This window comes from Erithacus rubecula (assembly GCF_903797595.1).
Source record: "Erithacus rubecula genome assembly, chromosome: 17".
Taxonomy (NCBI): Eukaryota; Metazoa; Chordata; class Aves; order Passeriformes; family Muscicapidae; genus Erithacus; species Erithacus rubecula.
In genome coordinates this window covers 5,898,369-5,913,286 of record NC_136669.1, presented here as the reverse complement: position 1 = coordinate 5,913,286, position 14,918 = coordinate 5,898,369, and the positions used below count along the sequence as shown (strand labels likewise).

At 51.4% G+C, this 14,918-nt stretch overlaps 1 protein-coding gene across 1 annotated transcript; it reads left to right on the top strand.

The window, feature by feature from the left end:
- Nucleotides 1-6,145: 6,145 nt before the first annotated feature.
- KPNA7 (karyopherin subunit alpha 7) lies at nucleotides 6,146-13,946 on the top strand. Its single transcript, XM_079320905.1, has 10 exons — nucleotides 6,146-7,553; nucleotides 8,170-8,310; nucleotides 8,820-8,905; nucleotides 9,507-9,775; nucleotides 10,246-10,328; nucleotides 10,778-11,041; nucleotides 11,391-11,624; nucleotides 11,923-12,105; nucleotides 12,551-12,700; nucleotides 13,729-13,946. The coding sequence occupies exons 1-10, from the start codon at nucleotides 7,491-7,493 to the stop codon at nucleotides 13,807-13,809; spliced, it is 1,554 nt and encodes a 517-aa protein (XP_079177031.1). The 5' UTR covers nucleotides 6,146-7,490; the 3' UTR covers nucleotides 13,810-13,946.
- Nucleotides 13,947-14,918: the final 972 nt, after the last annotated feature.

Here is a 14,918-nt window from a genome sequence, read left to right as displayed (position 1 = left end):
AGCTGTTGTCTGTGCTTGCTTGGGGAGGATCAGTGTATTCCTGTGAGGGCTGCAGGGTTGCTGTCTCCACAGAGACACGACCAGGCTCTAACCAAACAAGGGCAGATTGCTGCTCGTGGGGCACACAGGGTCTGATGAGGACAATGCCAAGGCCTTTCAAACCCCACCAGGTGCTCAGTGAGTCACAGATCTGCAGGAGACAGTCTGTGCATTGTGTTCTTCTGGGGAGGATACACACAGGAAAACAAACTTCCAGTCAGCCTTCCTGCTATCCAACTTTTCAGTGTTACATTATCAATTGTAGAACTCAATGCAAGGAATTATAGAATCAGAGAATCATGGAATGGTTTGGTTGGAAGGACACCTGAAGTTCATCTCTTTTTCCCCCTGCCATGGCAGGGACACCTTCCACTGTCCCAGGTTGCTCCAAGCCCTGTCCAAGCTGGTCTTGGACACTTCCAAGGATACAGGGGCAGCCTGTGCCAGGCCCTGCTCAGCCTCACAGGGAAAAATTCCTTCCTAATATCCCAGGTAACCCTGCCCTCTGGCAGTGGGAAGCTGTTCCCCCTTGTCCTGTCCCTCCATCCCATGTCCAATCCCTCTCTTGGAGCACTTTTAGGCTCTAGAAGAGGTTCTCAGGTCTCCCTGGAGTCTTCTCCTGTGAAAGTATTGTCCCAGGTGGGGTCTCAGAAAGTGAAGCTGAGGTAGAGAATCCCCCCTCTGCTGCCCACACTGTGGGATCAGCCCAGGGCATGGGTGGGTGGTGCAGAATTTGGCTTACATATTTACATTAAATTTATTACACTGTCACATTTGCAGGACAGGCCTTGGAGCAGTGGAGTGGCAGGAAGGAGGTGGCACAAAGAGATGGGATTACCAGGGGAGCTGCCCAAAAGCTCATTCCCAAATCAGTGTGTGTGAGACGTGAAGCAGTTGCAACAGAGAAGAATGTCACCTCTGGGCTTAGCAAAAATCATCTGCTGCTCTTGGATCAGGTGAAATATGCATTTCCAATCCTCTTTTTAGCATTTCCTAAGCATGGCTTTCAAAGGAAGGCCCCTAAATACACATTTTAAACAAAGACACTAATTTCTGTTGAAGTGCTGTCCTCACTGGGATAATGGGAGGCGCTGGAGCAAGGTGAGCAGTGTCTGGCAGCAGGAAAGCTCATCCCCTCCTCTAATTAAGCTGCACATGGACTCCTGACAGCAAAGATGCATCCAGAGCCTCAAAACCCCATGATTTATATGGATTTCCTGGGGTTTTCATAGAGTTTCTCTTTCCTGCATGATTTACTAGGCACTCCACTCCTTCAGAGAACACCCTAGCCTTTCTCATGGTTGGTGCTGTGGAGCAAGGCATGGTTATATGATTTACACAAAATTATGGGGGGTTTTGATTAATTCCAAGGTTTCTTCATCACTCCTTTGTGCCTCATCCCCAAATGTACTGTAGATTTCTCTGTTTCAGTTCCTTGAGTTACAGAGTGAGGGATTAAATGAATAATTATTGCTGGGCCCTCCTAAGGAAAAAAAAAATTAAGATTTTGACCATAGGTGATTATAGTTTCTGCAGCTGAATCAGTGTCCCATAACTGACAGAGGATAATGGATTTAATAAATAACTCTGATTAAGTCTGATGTTATTTTTAAATAATTTCAAAAACTGTTACTCTAATCCCTCTGTGGCTGGCAGAAAGGAGGATGCTCAGAAGTTAAAATTAGTTCCTTAACGTTCAGCCTGGTGTGGAGTTACAGGCACTCCAGGGCTGTCCTGGTTTCCTGGGGCATCTGCTTACAGTGGAGCTGAATGGACACAAACAGCTGCCTTTGGGAAGTGGGAATGAGCTCCCACAATTCACACAGCCCTGCTGCTGCTCTTCCAGTGCTCTGATAGCTCAGCAGGAGTTCCCAGCCCAGCTGATGGGATAATCAGTTGGTGTTACACTCCACAAAGCTGTCTTCCTGCACTCAAATCCCCTTTCCCTTCATTCCCAGGGAATTCACAACTCTCCCAGGCCTTTTTATCAATAAATGCAGATCTCTTCTGTATAATGTCAATATGATTATTTTCCTTTTTGTTTTTCAGTGTCTACATTTCAGAGTGATCCCATTTCTTGGCTGGAAATAGAACCTGAAGAACACTTTGCTTTGAAAAGCACCACAGAATCCCACAGCCACAGCAGGAGCTGTTTCAACTGAAATGATGGAAAACCATACTTCTTTCCTCATCCTCTTTTCCCTCCTCCTTCTTTTCTCTCCCAAGGAGAGGGGCTGACAGAGCTGCTCAGCCTGGAGAAGATGAGATTCCAGGGAGACCTGAGAAACCCTTCCAGTGCCTAAAGGGGCTTGAAGAGAGCTGGAGGACTTGGGACAAGGGATGGAGGGACAGGACAAGAGGGAATGGATTCCCACTGCCAGAGGGCAGGGTTAGATGGGGTACTGAGAAGAAATTTTTCCCTGTGAGGTTGGTGAGGCCCTGGCACAGGTTGCCCAGAGAAGATGTGGCTGCCCCTGGATCCCTGGAAGTGTCCAAGGCCAGGTTGGACAGGGCTTGGAGCACCCTGGGATAGTGGAAAGTGTTTGGAATGTGATGACTTTTAAGGTCCTTTCCAACCCAAACAATCTCATGACACATCCCCATGGCTCTTTAGCTGCAGAGGAACAGAGGCAGAAAAGCAGGATCACGTTTTTGAGGCTGCTCCACTAAATTAAAGAAAACCACAAACTGAACCTTCAGCCTCAGAAAATCCAGCTGCAGTGCTTGGCTTTGCCTCTGGCTCAGCAGTAAGGCAGAGATAACAATAAATCCCTTCTCCCACCTTGTGCATGCCCTGATTAGACAGGCTGTGGCAGATGGGGGCTGTCATTACTCCGTGCCTGTTCCGTGCCTGGCACAAAGCAGCTCCGGGCCCATCCTGCCACAACAACAGCTCTGACAAGAGGCTGCTGCTGCTGCTGGGGAGGCCACAACTGCCCATCCACCCCAGGAGGGACCAGTGCAGCCTGTGGAGTTAGCACTGCCTCCCTCGCAGGTTGTGTGCCTGGAGGATGGATCCCAATTGGAAAAGGAGGAATTTCCAGGCTCCATCCATGCCACACATGCATGAAGGCATGGAGCTGTGTCAGGGAGATTTAGGCTGGATATCAGGGAAAGGTTTGTCCCCCAGAGAGTGGTCAGGCACTGCCCAGGCTCCCCAGGGAATGAGCACAGCCCCAAGGAACTCCAGGTGTGTTGGGACACTGCTCCCAGGCACAGGGTGGGATTGTTGGTGTGTCTGTACAGGGCCAGGAGCTGGACTCTGATCCTTGTGGGTCCCTTCCAGTTCAGGACACATCCTGATTCTATAATCCACCAGCAGTTATATCATCAGTTGTTTCAGGAGCCCACATGGATATTTCCTTGGTGTTAGTGTAACTAATAAGCAAAATTAATTTGCTGATGTTCATTTAATGGAACTACACTGTTGCTGACAGAGAGGATGCAGTGCGAGAGCAGCCACTGGGGGACTGGCAGGGACCCCCCCCTCTGCTCCCCTTGCACCAGCTGAGGCTCTCCTCTCACTCAGGGGCTGCTTCAAGCAGCTGCTGTGCCTGTGCAGCATCCCAGGATGGATCCCAGAGTGTTCCTGCCTTGTCTCTCCCCACCACAGAGATGCCACACACTGACACCTTCCCTACCCCATACCTTTCTCCACATGCAGTGAGGGGAAATCCATGCAAGAAATTTCAAAAACACAGGAGAGGAAATCAAGGCTTTTCTCTCAGGGCCTAAAATTACTGTTTTTAAATCTACCCCAGTCAGAGCCTCATTGAGGTGCAGTGGTGGGGTGAAGGGTGGCAGAGTGGGGGAGAACAGCCTCAAAAAAAACCCCTGTACTGGAACCACAGTTTCTCATACCTGTCACAATGTGGATTTTCAGCTTGAGCACACAAGGCTGAGCTCAGGGGACACTGTCATGTAGATTTAGGGTTTTATCTCCTTTCCTCTCCATTAGCTGTGATACCTTCTTATTATGCTGAAACCCAAAACTTTTCTTTCCTCCAGTGGTTGTTCCCTTTCCCATTTGGCAAATATTGATCTCTCCATGTCCTCAGCACGGGTTCAAATCCACCCCCCTCATCCTCAGCCTGCTCCTGGGGTCAGTTGCATGGCAGTGCCACCTCTCATGACATCAGGCACCAGAGTGAAGGACAAGGAGAGGGATGTTCATCCATTGCACAGGTTTTTCTCTCCTCATCCTCTCCCTCTGTGTGCTGGAAGTGACAGGGAACTGAACAGGATGGGGCTGATTGTGCTTGGCAGGTGGAGAGGGAATGGAAGGAGAGGGAGAAAAAGAGCAGCCCAGGATAACCATGAACTTCTCCCAGCCTTGTCTCACACTCTGCAGCACCTTGGGCAAGAGCTCTCCAGGCAGGGGACCAAAATCTGGGGACTGGCCTGTGCAGGAGACTGTCCCCACTTACCTTGGGGTGTGATTTTAAGCCAATTTAATTAAATTGCTTGGCAAGGTTGCAAGGACTCATCTATTTCAGTTTGAGCCAGGCCTGTTTTGATTTAGTGTTGGCTGATTAGGAATTAGTGGAAACAAACCTCTCAGAAAACAAAATTAGAGGGTGCACGCTAACTTTTGCACCAGATTAAGTTGAATTAAAAAGCAATTGAAATGTAATTTTCCTGTCTCAAGCAGCCAAGAAACAAGATAATGCAACCAGTGGCACTTGAAGCTTAAAATCACAGCAGCCAGGATTAGCACAACTGGCTTTTTAATGCCTACAAACAACAGATTTATCTGAAGGTCTTTTCTCAAACCTCCCCTATCAGCTTCCACATAAAGCTGTGTACAACTCATTTTATTTGCTTTGAAATGCAGAATTGGTGTGACCCCAGGACCTGAATCCAGGACTTAGAGCAGCCAGGGTATTGCACACTGTGTTCCCATAGGTATTTCCATGCTGGGCAATACTAGCTGTTCCCTGAGCTCCTAGAATTTGGACTGGAATGGCTCTGTGTGCATGGCTGGAAGGTGCAGAGGTGCAGACCCCAGAGGTGGGTGCTGTTTTCTCATCTGCATCCCAGCATTACCTTCCTGCAGCTCTGAGTGTCTTTGTTCCCCATCTCCCTCATGGAAAAAGATGTCAAGAAATTTAAAGTCAGGTTTTAATTAAATATTTCAATAGCTGTTTTCCCTATCCATTTGGGAAAAACTGCTCCTTCCTTCCCATCAGCTGGACAGGGCTGGCTCTTCTGCACACACAGAGAGGGTTTTATGGGGCTTTTCTAAAAGAGGTGATGGTGTGAGGAGGTGCTAAGCCAGGATGTCTTCAGCATCTCAGGGTCCCCTGATCTGCCCACAGTGCTGCAGCCAAGCCCTCTTCTGGGGTTATTTGGGGGCCAGGGAGCTGCTGTCCCTGCTGGCCACAGCAGCAAGAGCAGGACTGGGGCAAGGGCTCCATAAATGAAAATATCTCTTGACTGATGGAGACTGTCATGGGCAGACAGAACACAGCAGTTTGTGAGCTGCCCAGCAGCTCCTGGCCAAAAGCTAAAGGACTCATGGAGATAATGGGTTCCTGCTGGGTTTCTCTCCTTGCCACCTCCCTCCTGTGCCAGCCAGCAGCTCAGTGCCTGATGATGCTCCAAGTTTGCTTAATCCAGTCTTGGCTCACTTGCAGCCTCTGTGCAGCTGATTCTGCCTGGCTCCCTGGTCCTGGGCCCCCCTGGCTGGAGGAGGTGCTCCCCTGGCCTGCAGCACCCCCACAAAAAAAAGGGCACCCCAGACTGCCTGTGCCCTGCACAGTGATGGGGTGGCAGAGCCCAGACTGCCCCCCACAGCCCAGGACACTGTATAGACACAGCCTGGCATCACCCACAAAGGGTCTTGGCCAAAAACAAGGCCAAAGCTGGCAAAGCATAAACGCACAGAGGAAATCTGAGGGGTTGAGTAGTGGCCCAGAGAAGCAGCCACCACAATCCATCCCCCTCCAGGTGAGGGAGCAGGTGCAGATAATGGGGGGCTGTCCTGGCATGAGCCAATGGTGGAGGGGAACTGGGGGTACGTGGCCCCATGGGGGAAATAAAAGAGGCAGCTGAGGGCAGTGTGGGCTGAGGTAGAGTCAGGGTGAGTGTTTGTGTTCTCTGGCTCTTTTGGAGGGGGACTGTGTGGTTGTTTCTTCTCTGACACCCCACTATGAAGCTCCTGGCTGTTTGGGGCTGTGCTGGGTCTGCTGCTTGGCTGGGGTCAGGGCTGTTGTGTCCTTCTGCTGGGATCAGGTAGAGAAAGCTCCCTCAAGAGATGAGGCTTTCTAGGGTGTGTGTCTATTGGGGGAGCAGAGGAAGGGAGGCTGGAGCAGACCTTGGGGTTTGAGTGTCAGGATTGAGGCTGTGGGGGATATTGGAGATGTTGGAGTGAGCCAAGGGGTGGCTCAGCCTGGCCTGTCTGGAAGCTGGAGGAGGGCTGCAGCTGCATGTGGGATAAGAGCTGATGCTGCTGCTGCCTGGCCTTGGTTACTGGGGCAGGAAATAGGGAGAGAAAGAGGATGGAAAACCACCAAAACCTTGAACTTAAAAGGTTGATGTGAGGAGGCCCTTGGAAGCTGCTCTAAGCTGCAGGTGTTGGCTGTAAGCCTGGAGGGGAGGAGAGGAGGCACCATCTGTGTGGGATCAGCCCCTGAGTGTGTTGATGCATAACCTGGGTTTAGGGGTCCTGAGATGGTGTCTGAAAATATCTCCCTTAATGCTGGCTGGAAGCCTTGCCTTTCTGACAAAAGCTGTCTGAAGGCCAGGTCTTGGTTTATTTGTGTGTATATCTCTGGCTTTTGCTAGGAGGTGCTTAGAAATTATTTTTACCTGCCCATATTTCATGATGTTCACTTGGCAGCCTCTACTAATTTCTGGTTTTCCAGAACTCTTTTTTTATCAGTTGAACTTTGTTGCTTTGTGTCCCTGCATGTGACTGTGGGTCTTTCCTAGTTGGGGGTGCAGATGAAGGAAGCCAGGTTGGGCTCTGTGGTGGAGTGATAGAGGCTTGGTTGTGGCTGTGTGTCCTTAAATCTGACCTTGAGCTGCTCTTCCTGGAAGCAGGAGGCCTTGCCAGGCTTGGACTGTGTCAGTCAGTGTAAAATCCCCAGGATCAGGGCTGGAGGAATGGGGTGTTCCTGTCACCATGGGGTGTCTGGCTTCCTCCTGGGACTGCAGGACTGTAATTTTTGTAGCCTGACATTAAGTGGTGGTTTGTGCTTGTATTTAGCTCAGTGGCTCAGCTGCAGTGTGTGAGGATCCTACCAAGCCCTGCTTGGGGATCCCCAGTGTCTCCCTTGCTGGGAGAGTGGGGTGGGAATGTGTGGCCCAGGCTGCTGGTGGGACTGGGGGGTCCCAGCCCCCTCAGTGGCTGGTGGGAGCTGCTGTTGGGCAGCTGTGACCTGACCCTGCCCTGTGCTGACCCCCAAGAGCACGTCAGGCTGTCCAGCACCTCTCTCAACTCTGCCAAGATGCCAGTCAGGAAGCACAGCCAGCACATGAAGCTGTTCAAGAACAAGGGCAAGGATGAAACTGTGAGTACCCACCTGTGCCAGCATTTTGGGCCCCAGCAGAGCCCACTGCTGGCAGGAGCTGATGGAGAGGCTTCTCAAGGTTCACGGCCCTAAATCTACCTGTGAGGGAGCAGGGGAATGGCCCTGGATACCTTCAGCTGGGATGTTTGGGTGGCTTTTGGGATGTGGTGTGGGTCTGGCTGGGCTGCAGGGAGTGTGGTGGCACAGGCAAGGGAGATGTGAGTTCTGGGTGGGTGGCTGTGGGCAGGGGAAGGGAGATGGCTCAGCCCCAGCCTGCTGAGCTCTCCACAGCACTTCTCCTTGGGCTGGTATGGGATGATAGATGTAGGATCTGTCAGTTTGGTTTAAGCCAGTGGAGGAGATGAGGGTTTGCCTTTCAGGTTCAGAAAATCTGCTTTTTAAAACACTCACTGGTTGCTGGTTTATCCAGCAGCCCATGTCCTTGGGAGGCACTGAGGCAGAGGCTCCCTCTGTCCCATCTCCTACATCACCTCCACAGTGAGGAGATGCTGGCTCTGCACCCCTCCTGTGGGAAATGTGGGGCAGAGGGCTGCAGGGATGAGCTCCCTGGGGGAGATAAGCAGATATGAGTGTGATGGTGTTTTCCTCCCCACAGACCCTGCGGAGACAGAGGGTGGAAGTGAGCATTGAGCTGAGGAAGGCCAAGAAGGATGAGCAGATCCTGAAGCGCAGGAACATTTCCATTCAGTTGAAGGAGGAGAATCCCTATCTGGCACAGAACAGAGCAGATGAGGTGGTGAGTGCTTGCTGCACCTGGGCAGGATCAGTGCAGCAGGAATCATCTCCCACTTGGGCCACTCCCCTGGGGTGACCTGGGTTTAGCAGCTGGTGCCATTGCTGATCTCCATGCCCAGTGCTGGGGAGTGTCTCAGGCTGCCTGGCCTTGCTCTGTGCAGTTTCTCATGGTGATGTCCTGCTGGCCTCCCTTGATGGCAGGTAGAACAGGCTGGTGCTCTGGCTCCTGGGAGCTGCTCCTGTCTGGCTCCCTGCACAGCCAGGGGTAATTACTGAGCTCCAGGCCCATTATGGTGTCAGTGACTCTTTCCCTGCTTGATTACAAGCATTAGTTGCCTTGAAGGCTTTCATGGATTCTCTTCCTCTGCCTCATCTCGAAACTGTGTTGCATAAAGAATAGACAGTGCTTAGATAGGAGGTGGTGACTGAGCCGGGTCTAGACGGCTGATTGACTGCTGAGATTAAACACAGGGAGTCCCGGCTGACTGTGAATCATTCCCTGTGTCACAGATCGCTCAGCTGTCCCTGCAGCAGATCCTGGAAGCCGTGAATGGGGAGGACACCCATCTGCAGCTGCTGGCCACCCAGGCCACCAGGTACACGCCTGGAGGAGCTCTCTGGAGAGATGGCAGAGGGAGAAGGAGCCTGCTAACCCAAACTGCCCACAGCAGCCTCAGCTGCTGCCTGTGCTGTGGCCTGTGTGAACCCAACCAAGGGGTGCTGCCCCTGCCTGTACCAGGAATTATCTTGGATCTCCCAAGAAATGGAGTGCCAGATCCTTGGGCAGGACAAGGGCTGGAGGGCCTGGCTCTGTAAAGGGTCAGTGCTGAGCAGGGCTGTGCCCACAAGGGTGGGGACATGAAGGACCACAGGGTGCCATCATCACCCAGCTGGCAGCAGGGGTGTCTCCTGAGAGTCCAGCAGAGGCTGCAGCCCTGCTGGTGCTTCCTTGGCTGGCTCAAACTGTGTGTCAGTGATCTGGGACCAGCACTATTCCCAGTGAGTATAGCTGTGGAGATGTCAGAGCTTTATATCAACAGACACCCTGCTCCTGCTTCAGCATCTTTAGGGTGTCTTCCCTCTGTATGGCACCCCCTCTGCTGAAGCCTCAATGCTTCCCCTGTAAGCCACATCCTCGTGCATGGTGGCATCATGCAGGGTTCCTCATGGCTGGCTGTGCTGTGTCCTCTCTCACAGGAGGCTTCTGTCCAGGCACAAGGACCCCCCCATCAATCAGATCATCGGGCTGGGGATCATCCCCAGGATGGTGGAATTCCTGGGCTATGCTGACAATGCTGCCCTGCAGTTTGAGGCAGCCTGGGCACTGACCAACATTGCCTCTGGCACCTCGGAGCACACCAGGGCCGTGGTGGAGGGAGGGGCCATCCCAGCCTTCATCTCCCTGCTCTGCTCCCCACACATGCACATCAGTGAGCAGTCCGTGTGGGCCCTGGGCAACATTGCAGGTGAGGCACCAGGAGGGGCATTTGGGCATCTCTGACTGAGCCAGGGACTTGATGATCCTTGTGGGCCCCTTCCAACTTAGAATATTCCAGGATTCTGCTGGGGAGATAAAGCATCCTCTCCCTGCCGCTTTGTCTCCAAGCTGCTGTCCCTACTGAACCCCATAATCTTTCATCTCCTTAGTGATGCCTGGCAGCCTTTGAGATCCTGTGTTGGCTCTGCAAAAGGCTTTTGGCCAAAGCCAAGGGCAAGACTCTGTCCTGCTGGGGTGGCTTAACCCTCTAATGTCACAACAGAGTGGGTCATGCCTGGCTGGCCTGCTGGCACTCAGTCTGCCCAGTAAATCTTTCCCACCTGGAAAAGCCTAGTGGTGTTGTGGCTGGTGGGTCACCCAGCTCTGACTCTGCAGATCTGCTGTTCTTTGTCTTGTGACTTGGGCAGATGCAGTGACCAACCCTTTTTATCCGTCCAGGGGATGGCCCTCTCTACAGGGATGCTCTTATTGCTCGTGATGTGATTCCTCCCCTGCTGGCTCTGGTGTCACCTGAAACTCCAGTAAATAACCTTCCTTTCCTTAACAACTCCTAATCCCTTGGGTGATGGGTGAAGTCCACTGTGTGCCTCCTACACACCAAACTAAATGTAGATTGAATGAGACCCTGCTCTAAACTGTTTTTTGGCCCTGCCTATGCACAAAGTTGAGGATGCCAAGCAGACACTCAAAGTCACTCTCGTCCATCCTTGGCTTTCTTACCCACTTCTGACTATCTCAGGCTAGGAGTTAGGAGTAAGATGAAACTGGTGCAAGGCAGACTTGCATATGCATGTGGAAGGGCTGAACCTGCCCTTCAAGCTTCCTGCTGGTGCTTTGTGGTTTGTCTCTGTCCTTCTGCAATGGTTCTGGCCCTGCTGTTCTATCTCTGGTGTGTGTGAACCTTCACAGGATAACACAGACTGAGAGGCTCTTGGGGCAGTGAGGATCTTACACCTGCCTTGTGTTTCAGGTTGGGTTCCTGAGGAACATCACCTGGACACTGTCAAACCTGTGCAGGAACAAGAACCCCTGCCCTCCCCTGCATGCTGTGCAGAAGATTCTGCCAGTCCTCCTCATCCTCCTGCAGCATGAGGACAAGGAGGTCATCTCTGATGCCTGCTGGGCTATTTCCTACCTGACTGATGGCAGCAATGACCGCATCCAAGTCGTGGTGGAGACAGGGATTCTCCCAAGGCTTGTGGAACTCATGGACAGCCCAAATTTGCTTGTTATGGTAGGGAACAATCAGCAATCTCCACCCTCTGGTCCCTTAATGCAGAAAGGTCTGAGGAAAGAGAAGGCACGTGCCCTTGGCTCTGTGTGGCAGCTGTGGTGTGCTGTCCCCTCAGCCTGCAGAATTGTCTGCCTGCTTGTCCAGCCTCTGCTCTGCTGGCTGAGGCTGGATAGAGACTCTAAAGCTGCTTAGAGCAAACGAGGGATGACGGGGCTGTAAATAAACACCTGTCACCCACAATGCTCTCCTTGTGTGAAGGATCAAGCACTTAGAGAGGGATCTTGCTGGGCTTTCTGCCATGTATCCCTCCAGGTAAGGACTCTCCTCATCTCCCCTAATCTCTGTCTAGACTCCAGCTCTCCGTGCCCTGGGGAATGTGGTCACTGGCACAGACCAGCAGACGCAGGAAGCCATCGATGCCGGTGTCCTGGCTGTCCTGCCCCGCCTGCTGGGCCACACCAAGCCAGTGATCCAGAAGGAAGCAGCCTGGGCCCTCAGCAACATTGCAGCAGGGCCTTCCCAGCAGATCCAACAGATCATCACCTGTGGGTTACTGCCACCTTTGGTGGAGCTGCTTGACAAGGTGAGGGATGGGCACAGTGCTGCTGCAGGGGCAATGGGGTTCAGGAGGCCTGGGATGGCTGATTTATGGAGCACTTGGCCCAGAGCCACCTGAGCAGGCTGTTTCAGAGCTGTTGAGATCCTTGGGACAGCCTGAGCACTCTTTTTTTTTAGTAGACCTGCTGCTCCTTGCAGCTCTGCCAGGAGGGCTGGGAAAGGGGTCAGCCCAAACTGAGTGTAAGGGACATGTTATCCTTGCCTCACCCTGATCCTAGAGAGGATAATAAAGCTTTGGGAATGCCTTTGTGCTGCTTTTTCAGGGTGACTTCAAGGCTCAGAAGGAGGCTGTGTGGGTAGTGGCCAACTTCACCACTGGAGGAAGAGTGGATCAGGTGGTGGAGCTCGTCCGTTCTGGGGTCCTCAAACCTCTGCTCAACCTGCTCTTGGCCAAAGACAGCAAAATCATCCTGATCATCCTGGACACCATTTCAAATCTCTTCCTGGTGAGGTCTCCTCATCCTGGATGCTAATTTTGGATCTCTTCCTGATAAGATCTCATCTTTTGACTTCCTTCTCCCAAAGAGCAATAAGGAGTGAGCCAAATACCTACAATGTATGGTTAGAGCAAGGACTGTTGATTTTTGGAGTAAGAGAGACTTCATGTTGTCTAAATTTTTCTAGGATACCCTTGGGTTGTCAAAAGGGTTTGGCAAGATCAAGTTCCCAAAGTGTTTGCTCTTCATCTCCTGCTCACTGGTTTGGCTGGCAGCCCCCAGCAGAGACTGGTATTCCACAGGCACCACAGTCACATCCCTGGCATCGGGAAGGGACCATAAATTTAGGGACTGTCAGCCTTTGACTTGTAGATCAGGGCTGTAATTACAGAAAAGGCCATATCAGACTTGTTACTGATGTTCTCTTTTCCTGCCTGCCTTTCCAATGTTCCAGGCAGCTGAAAAGCTGGGAGAGACAGAGAAATTGTGTTTGCTGGTGGAAGAACTTGATGGTCTGGAGAAAATTGAGGACTTGCAAAACCATGAGAATGACATGGTCTACAAAGCTGCCCTGGAAATCATAGAGAAATACTTTTCTGGTGAGGTATGTGAGCCCTTGCTGCTTTTCAGGTGAAAATGTGAAGATATTGCACATTGGAATGAAACACAGTTTAAGGATATTGAAAGTGGTTTTTAAAGGAGACCTCCATGTGACCAGAGTAGTTCTTGCAGCTTTTTAGCTGCTCTCAAAGGTCTGTAAAAGCTCTAAGTTGCCAGCCAATGAGTTGTACAGCAGACATGGATGCCTTGATAGTATCTTGCTGCTGGAATTTAAACTGGCATCAGCTGAAGTTACTGCAGGTACTGATATGAATACCAAATGTGGAGAAGTTTCCTCCTTCAGAGCTGAGCTGGCTTGTCACTATGAATGGCAGCCTCCTACTCAGCTGATAACAGTGCTCAGGTTTCCTTTGGGTTACTTGACCCTTCTTATGGTAAGGAATCTATGGAAAAAAGAGGATAGGACACCAGCTAGGAGCTGAGAGAGTCCAATGACTGTCACAGATGCCATGTTTGGTCCTAGCCTTACACTTGCAGATGGGAAAACATCAAGGAAGAGGCTTAGAGGGCTGTGAGACCTTGGAGCTGTGGCTCAGTTTGGGTGTGAGCTGCAGCAGGAGGCAAAGGTCTGGTTTAGTCCTTTGCCAGGGCAGGGTCTGTGGTCTGTCCCTGTGACAGGGTGTGGAGGAAGTTTTCCACACCAGCCCCTGCTCGAGGGACTGGATGCCAGGTGAGCATTTCCCTGAGCAGTCCTGGCTTGTTGCTGTTCCAAGCAGGCCATTTAATTTCAGTGAGTTCTACCACTGCAGACACTTTTTTTTTTTTTTTTTTTTGCTTCAGGTGGCTGGGCCCAAAGACTTGGCTGTTTTTGTGTGGGGGCTGCAGGGACACTGCAGCTTTAGGGTGCTGCATGGAGCAGGAAGGCATGTCCTGGTCTCCAGGACTTCTGTTACAGTCAAGCTGAGCTTAACAGCTGGATTTTTAAATCAAGAATAAAACAGAACTGCTGTAAAAAGCTTAGGTTTATTCAAATGCAGACCTTACAAGTGATTGCTATCATTTTTCTCCTAGGAGCATACAGACCTAGAACCCCAGACTGGCCAAGATGGGCTCTATAATTTCTCAGTGAAGAAGAAAGACTTCAACTTCTGAAGATGAAGCACCACACAGCTCTAAGCTGGTGGGTGCAGGTACTTTGGAAGAGCTCAGACATCCAAACCATGAGGAACAGAGATGCTGAGCCCTTTTACTTCTGAAACTTGTTAATAAATTGCACTTTTGGCTTTGTACCTCTTGCCTTATGTCCCCCTTCCTTTAAGCTGCTGTTGCAAATGCCATACCATGGGTTTTTTTCCAATAGCATCTTAAGGTCTTGCAGGAGTGTGTTGGAACCCCTGGGTACCTTTTCTAGGTGGAATCTTCTAACTACATTAAACTGCAGGAGAGCAACATCCTGCCACCCAATCATGCTGCAACTTCTAGGTTTGACTTGGAGTGGCTGAAGTAGCTCTAAAAAGCTGTTGAGAAGTGTTTCACTCTTCTGCAGGCACCATCATTGCTGTGGGGAAGGAGCTGAGCCAGGGGCAGCTGGGTCTGTGTCCTGGCTGTGTTATTTCACCTGGAAGCATTGGAGTGTGGATGTGGGAGCTGCTGGGTTAATGTTGGTTCCTTTGGAAGGAAAGTTGTTGGAAGCAGTGCAGCAGCAGTGATTCACCTCTGCTGCAGCTTCCCTGGTGCCATCCATCAGCCTGCAGCCCATGGATCTGGCTCTGCCCTTTCATTCCAAACCTGAATTTCAGGTTTCCACGGTGTGTCCCTGGCTCTTGTTCTCCTTCTCTCAAGCCCTCCAAGGGTGGTCTCCAGCAGAAGGTGAGGATGGAGCTGAGCCCATGGCACAAAGATTTTGTGCTGTGGGTTCTCAACAAGCTGCTTGGCCACTGCTCCATCCTTGCAGTGCTGATGGTTCTCCAGTCCTCTGCTCCCCAGGGCTTGAAGCAGCTCAAAGGCTTTGAAGGCAGGATGAGGGAGCAGCTTTCCCTCCCTGCTTTGGGGGGGTTTGGCTCTTCAAAATGATCCTGGGTGGGCTCAGGGCTCTCCCTCCTCAGGTGCAGTAGGAGGTGATGTGACAGCTTAATCTGGAGGGAGAATCTCCTGTTCAGGAAACTCTTCCTCTGCCCTGGATCTCTTCATCAGAAGATTTATGCATTTCTCCTGCAGGCCACCCAGGGAAAAGGGAGTTGGTAGTCAATGTCTTCTCTGGG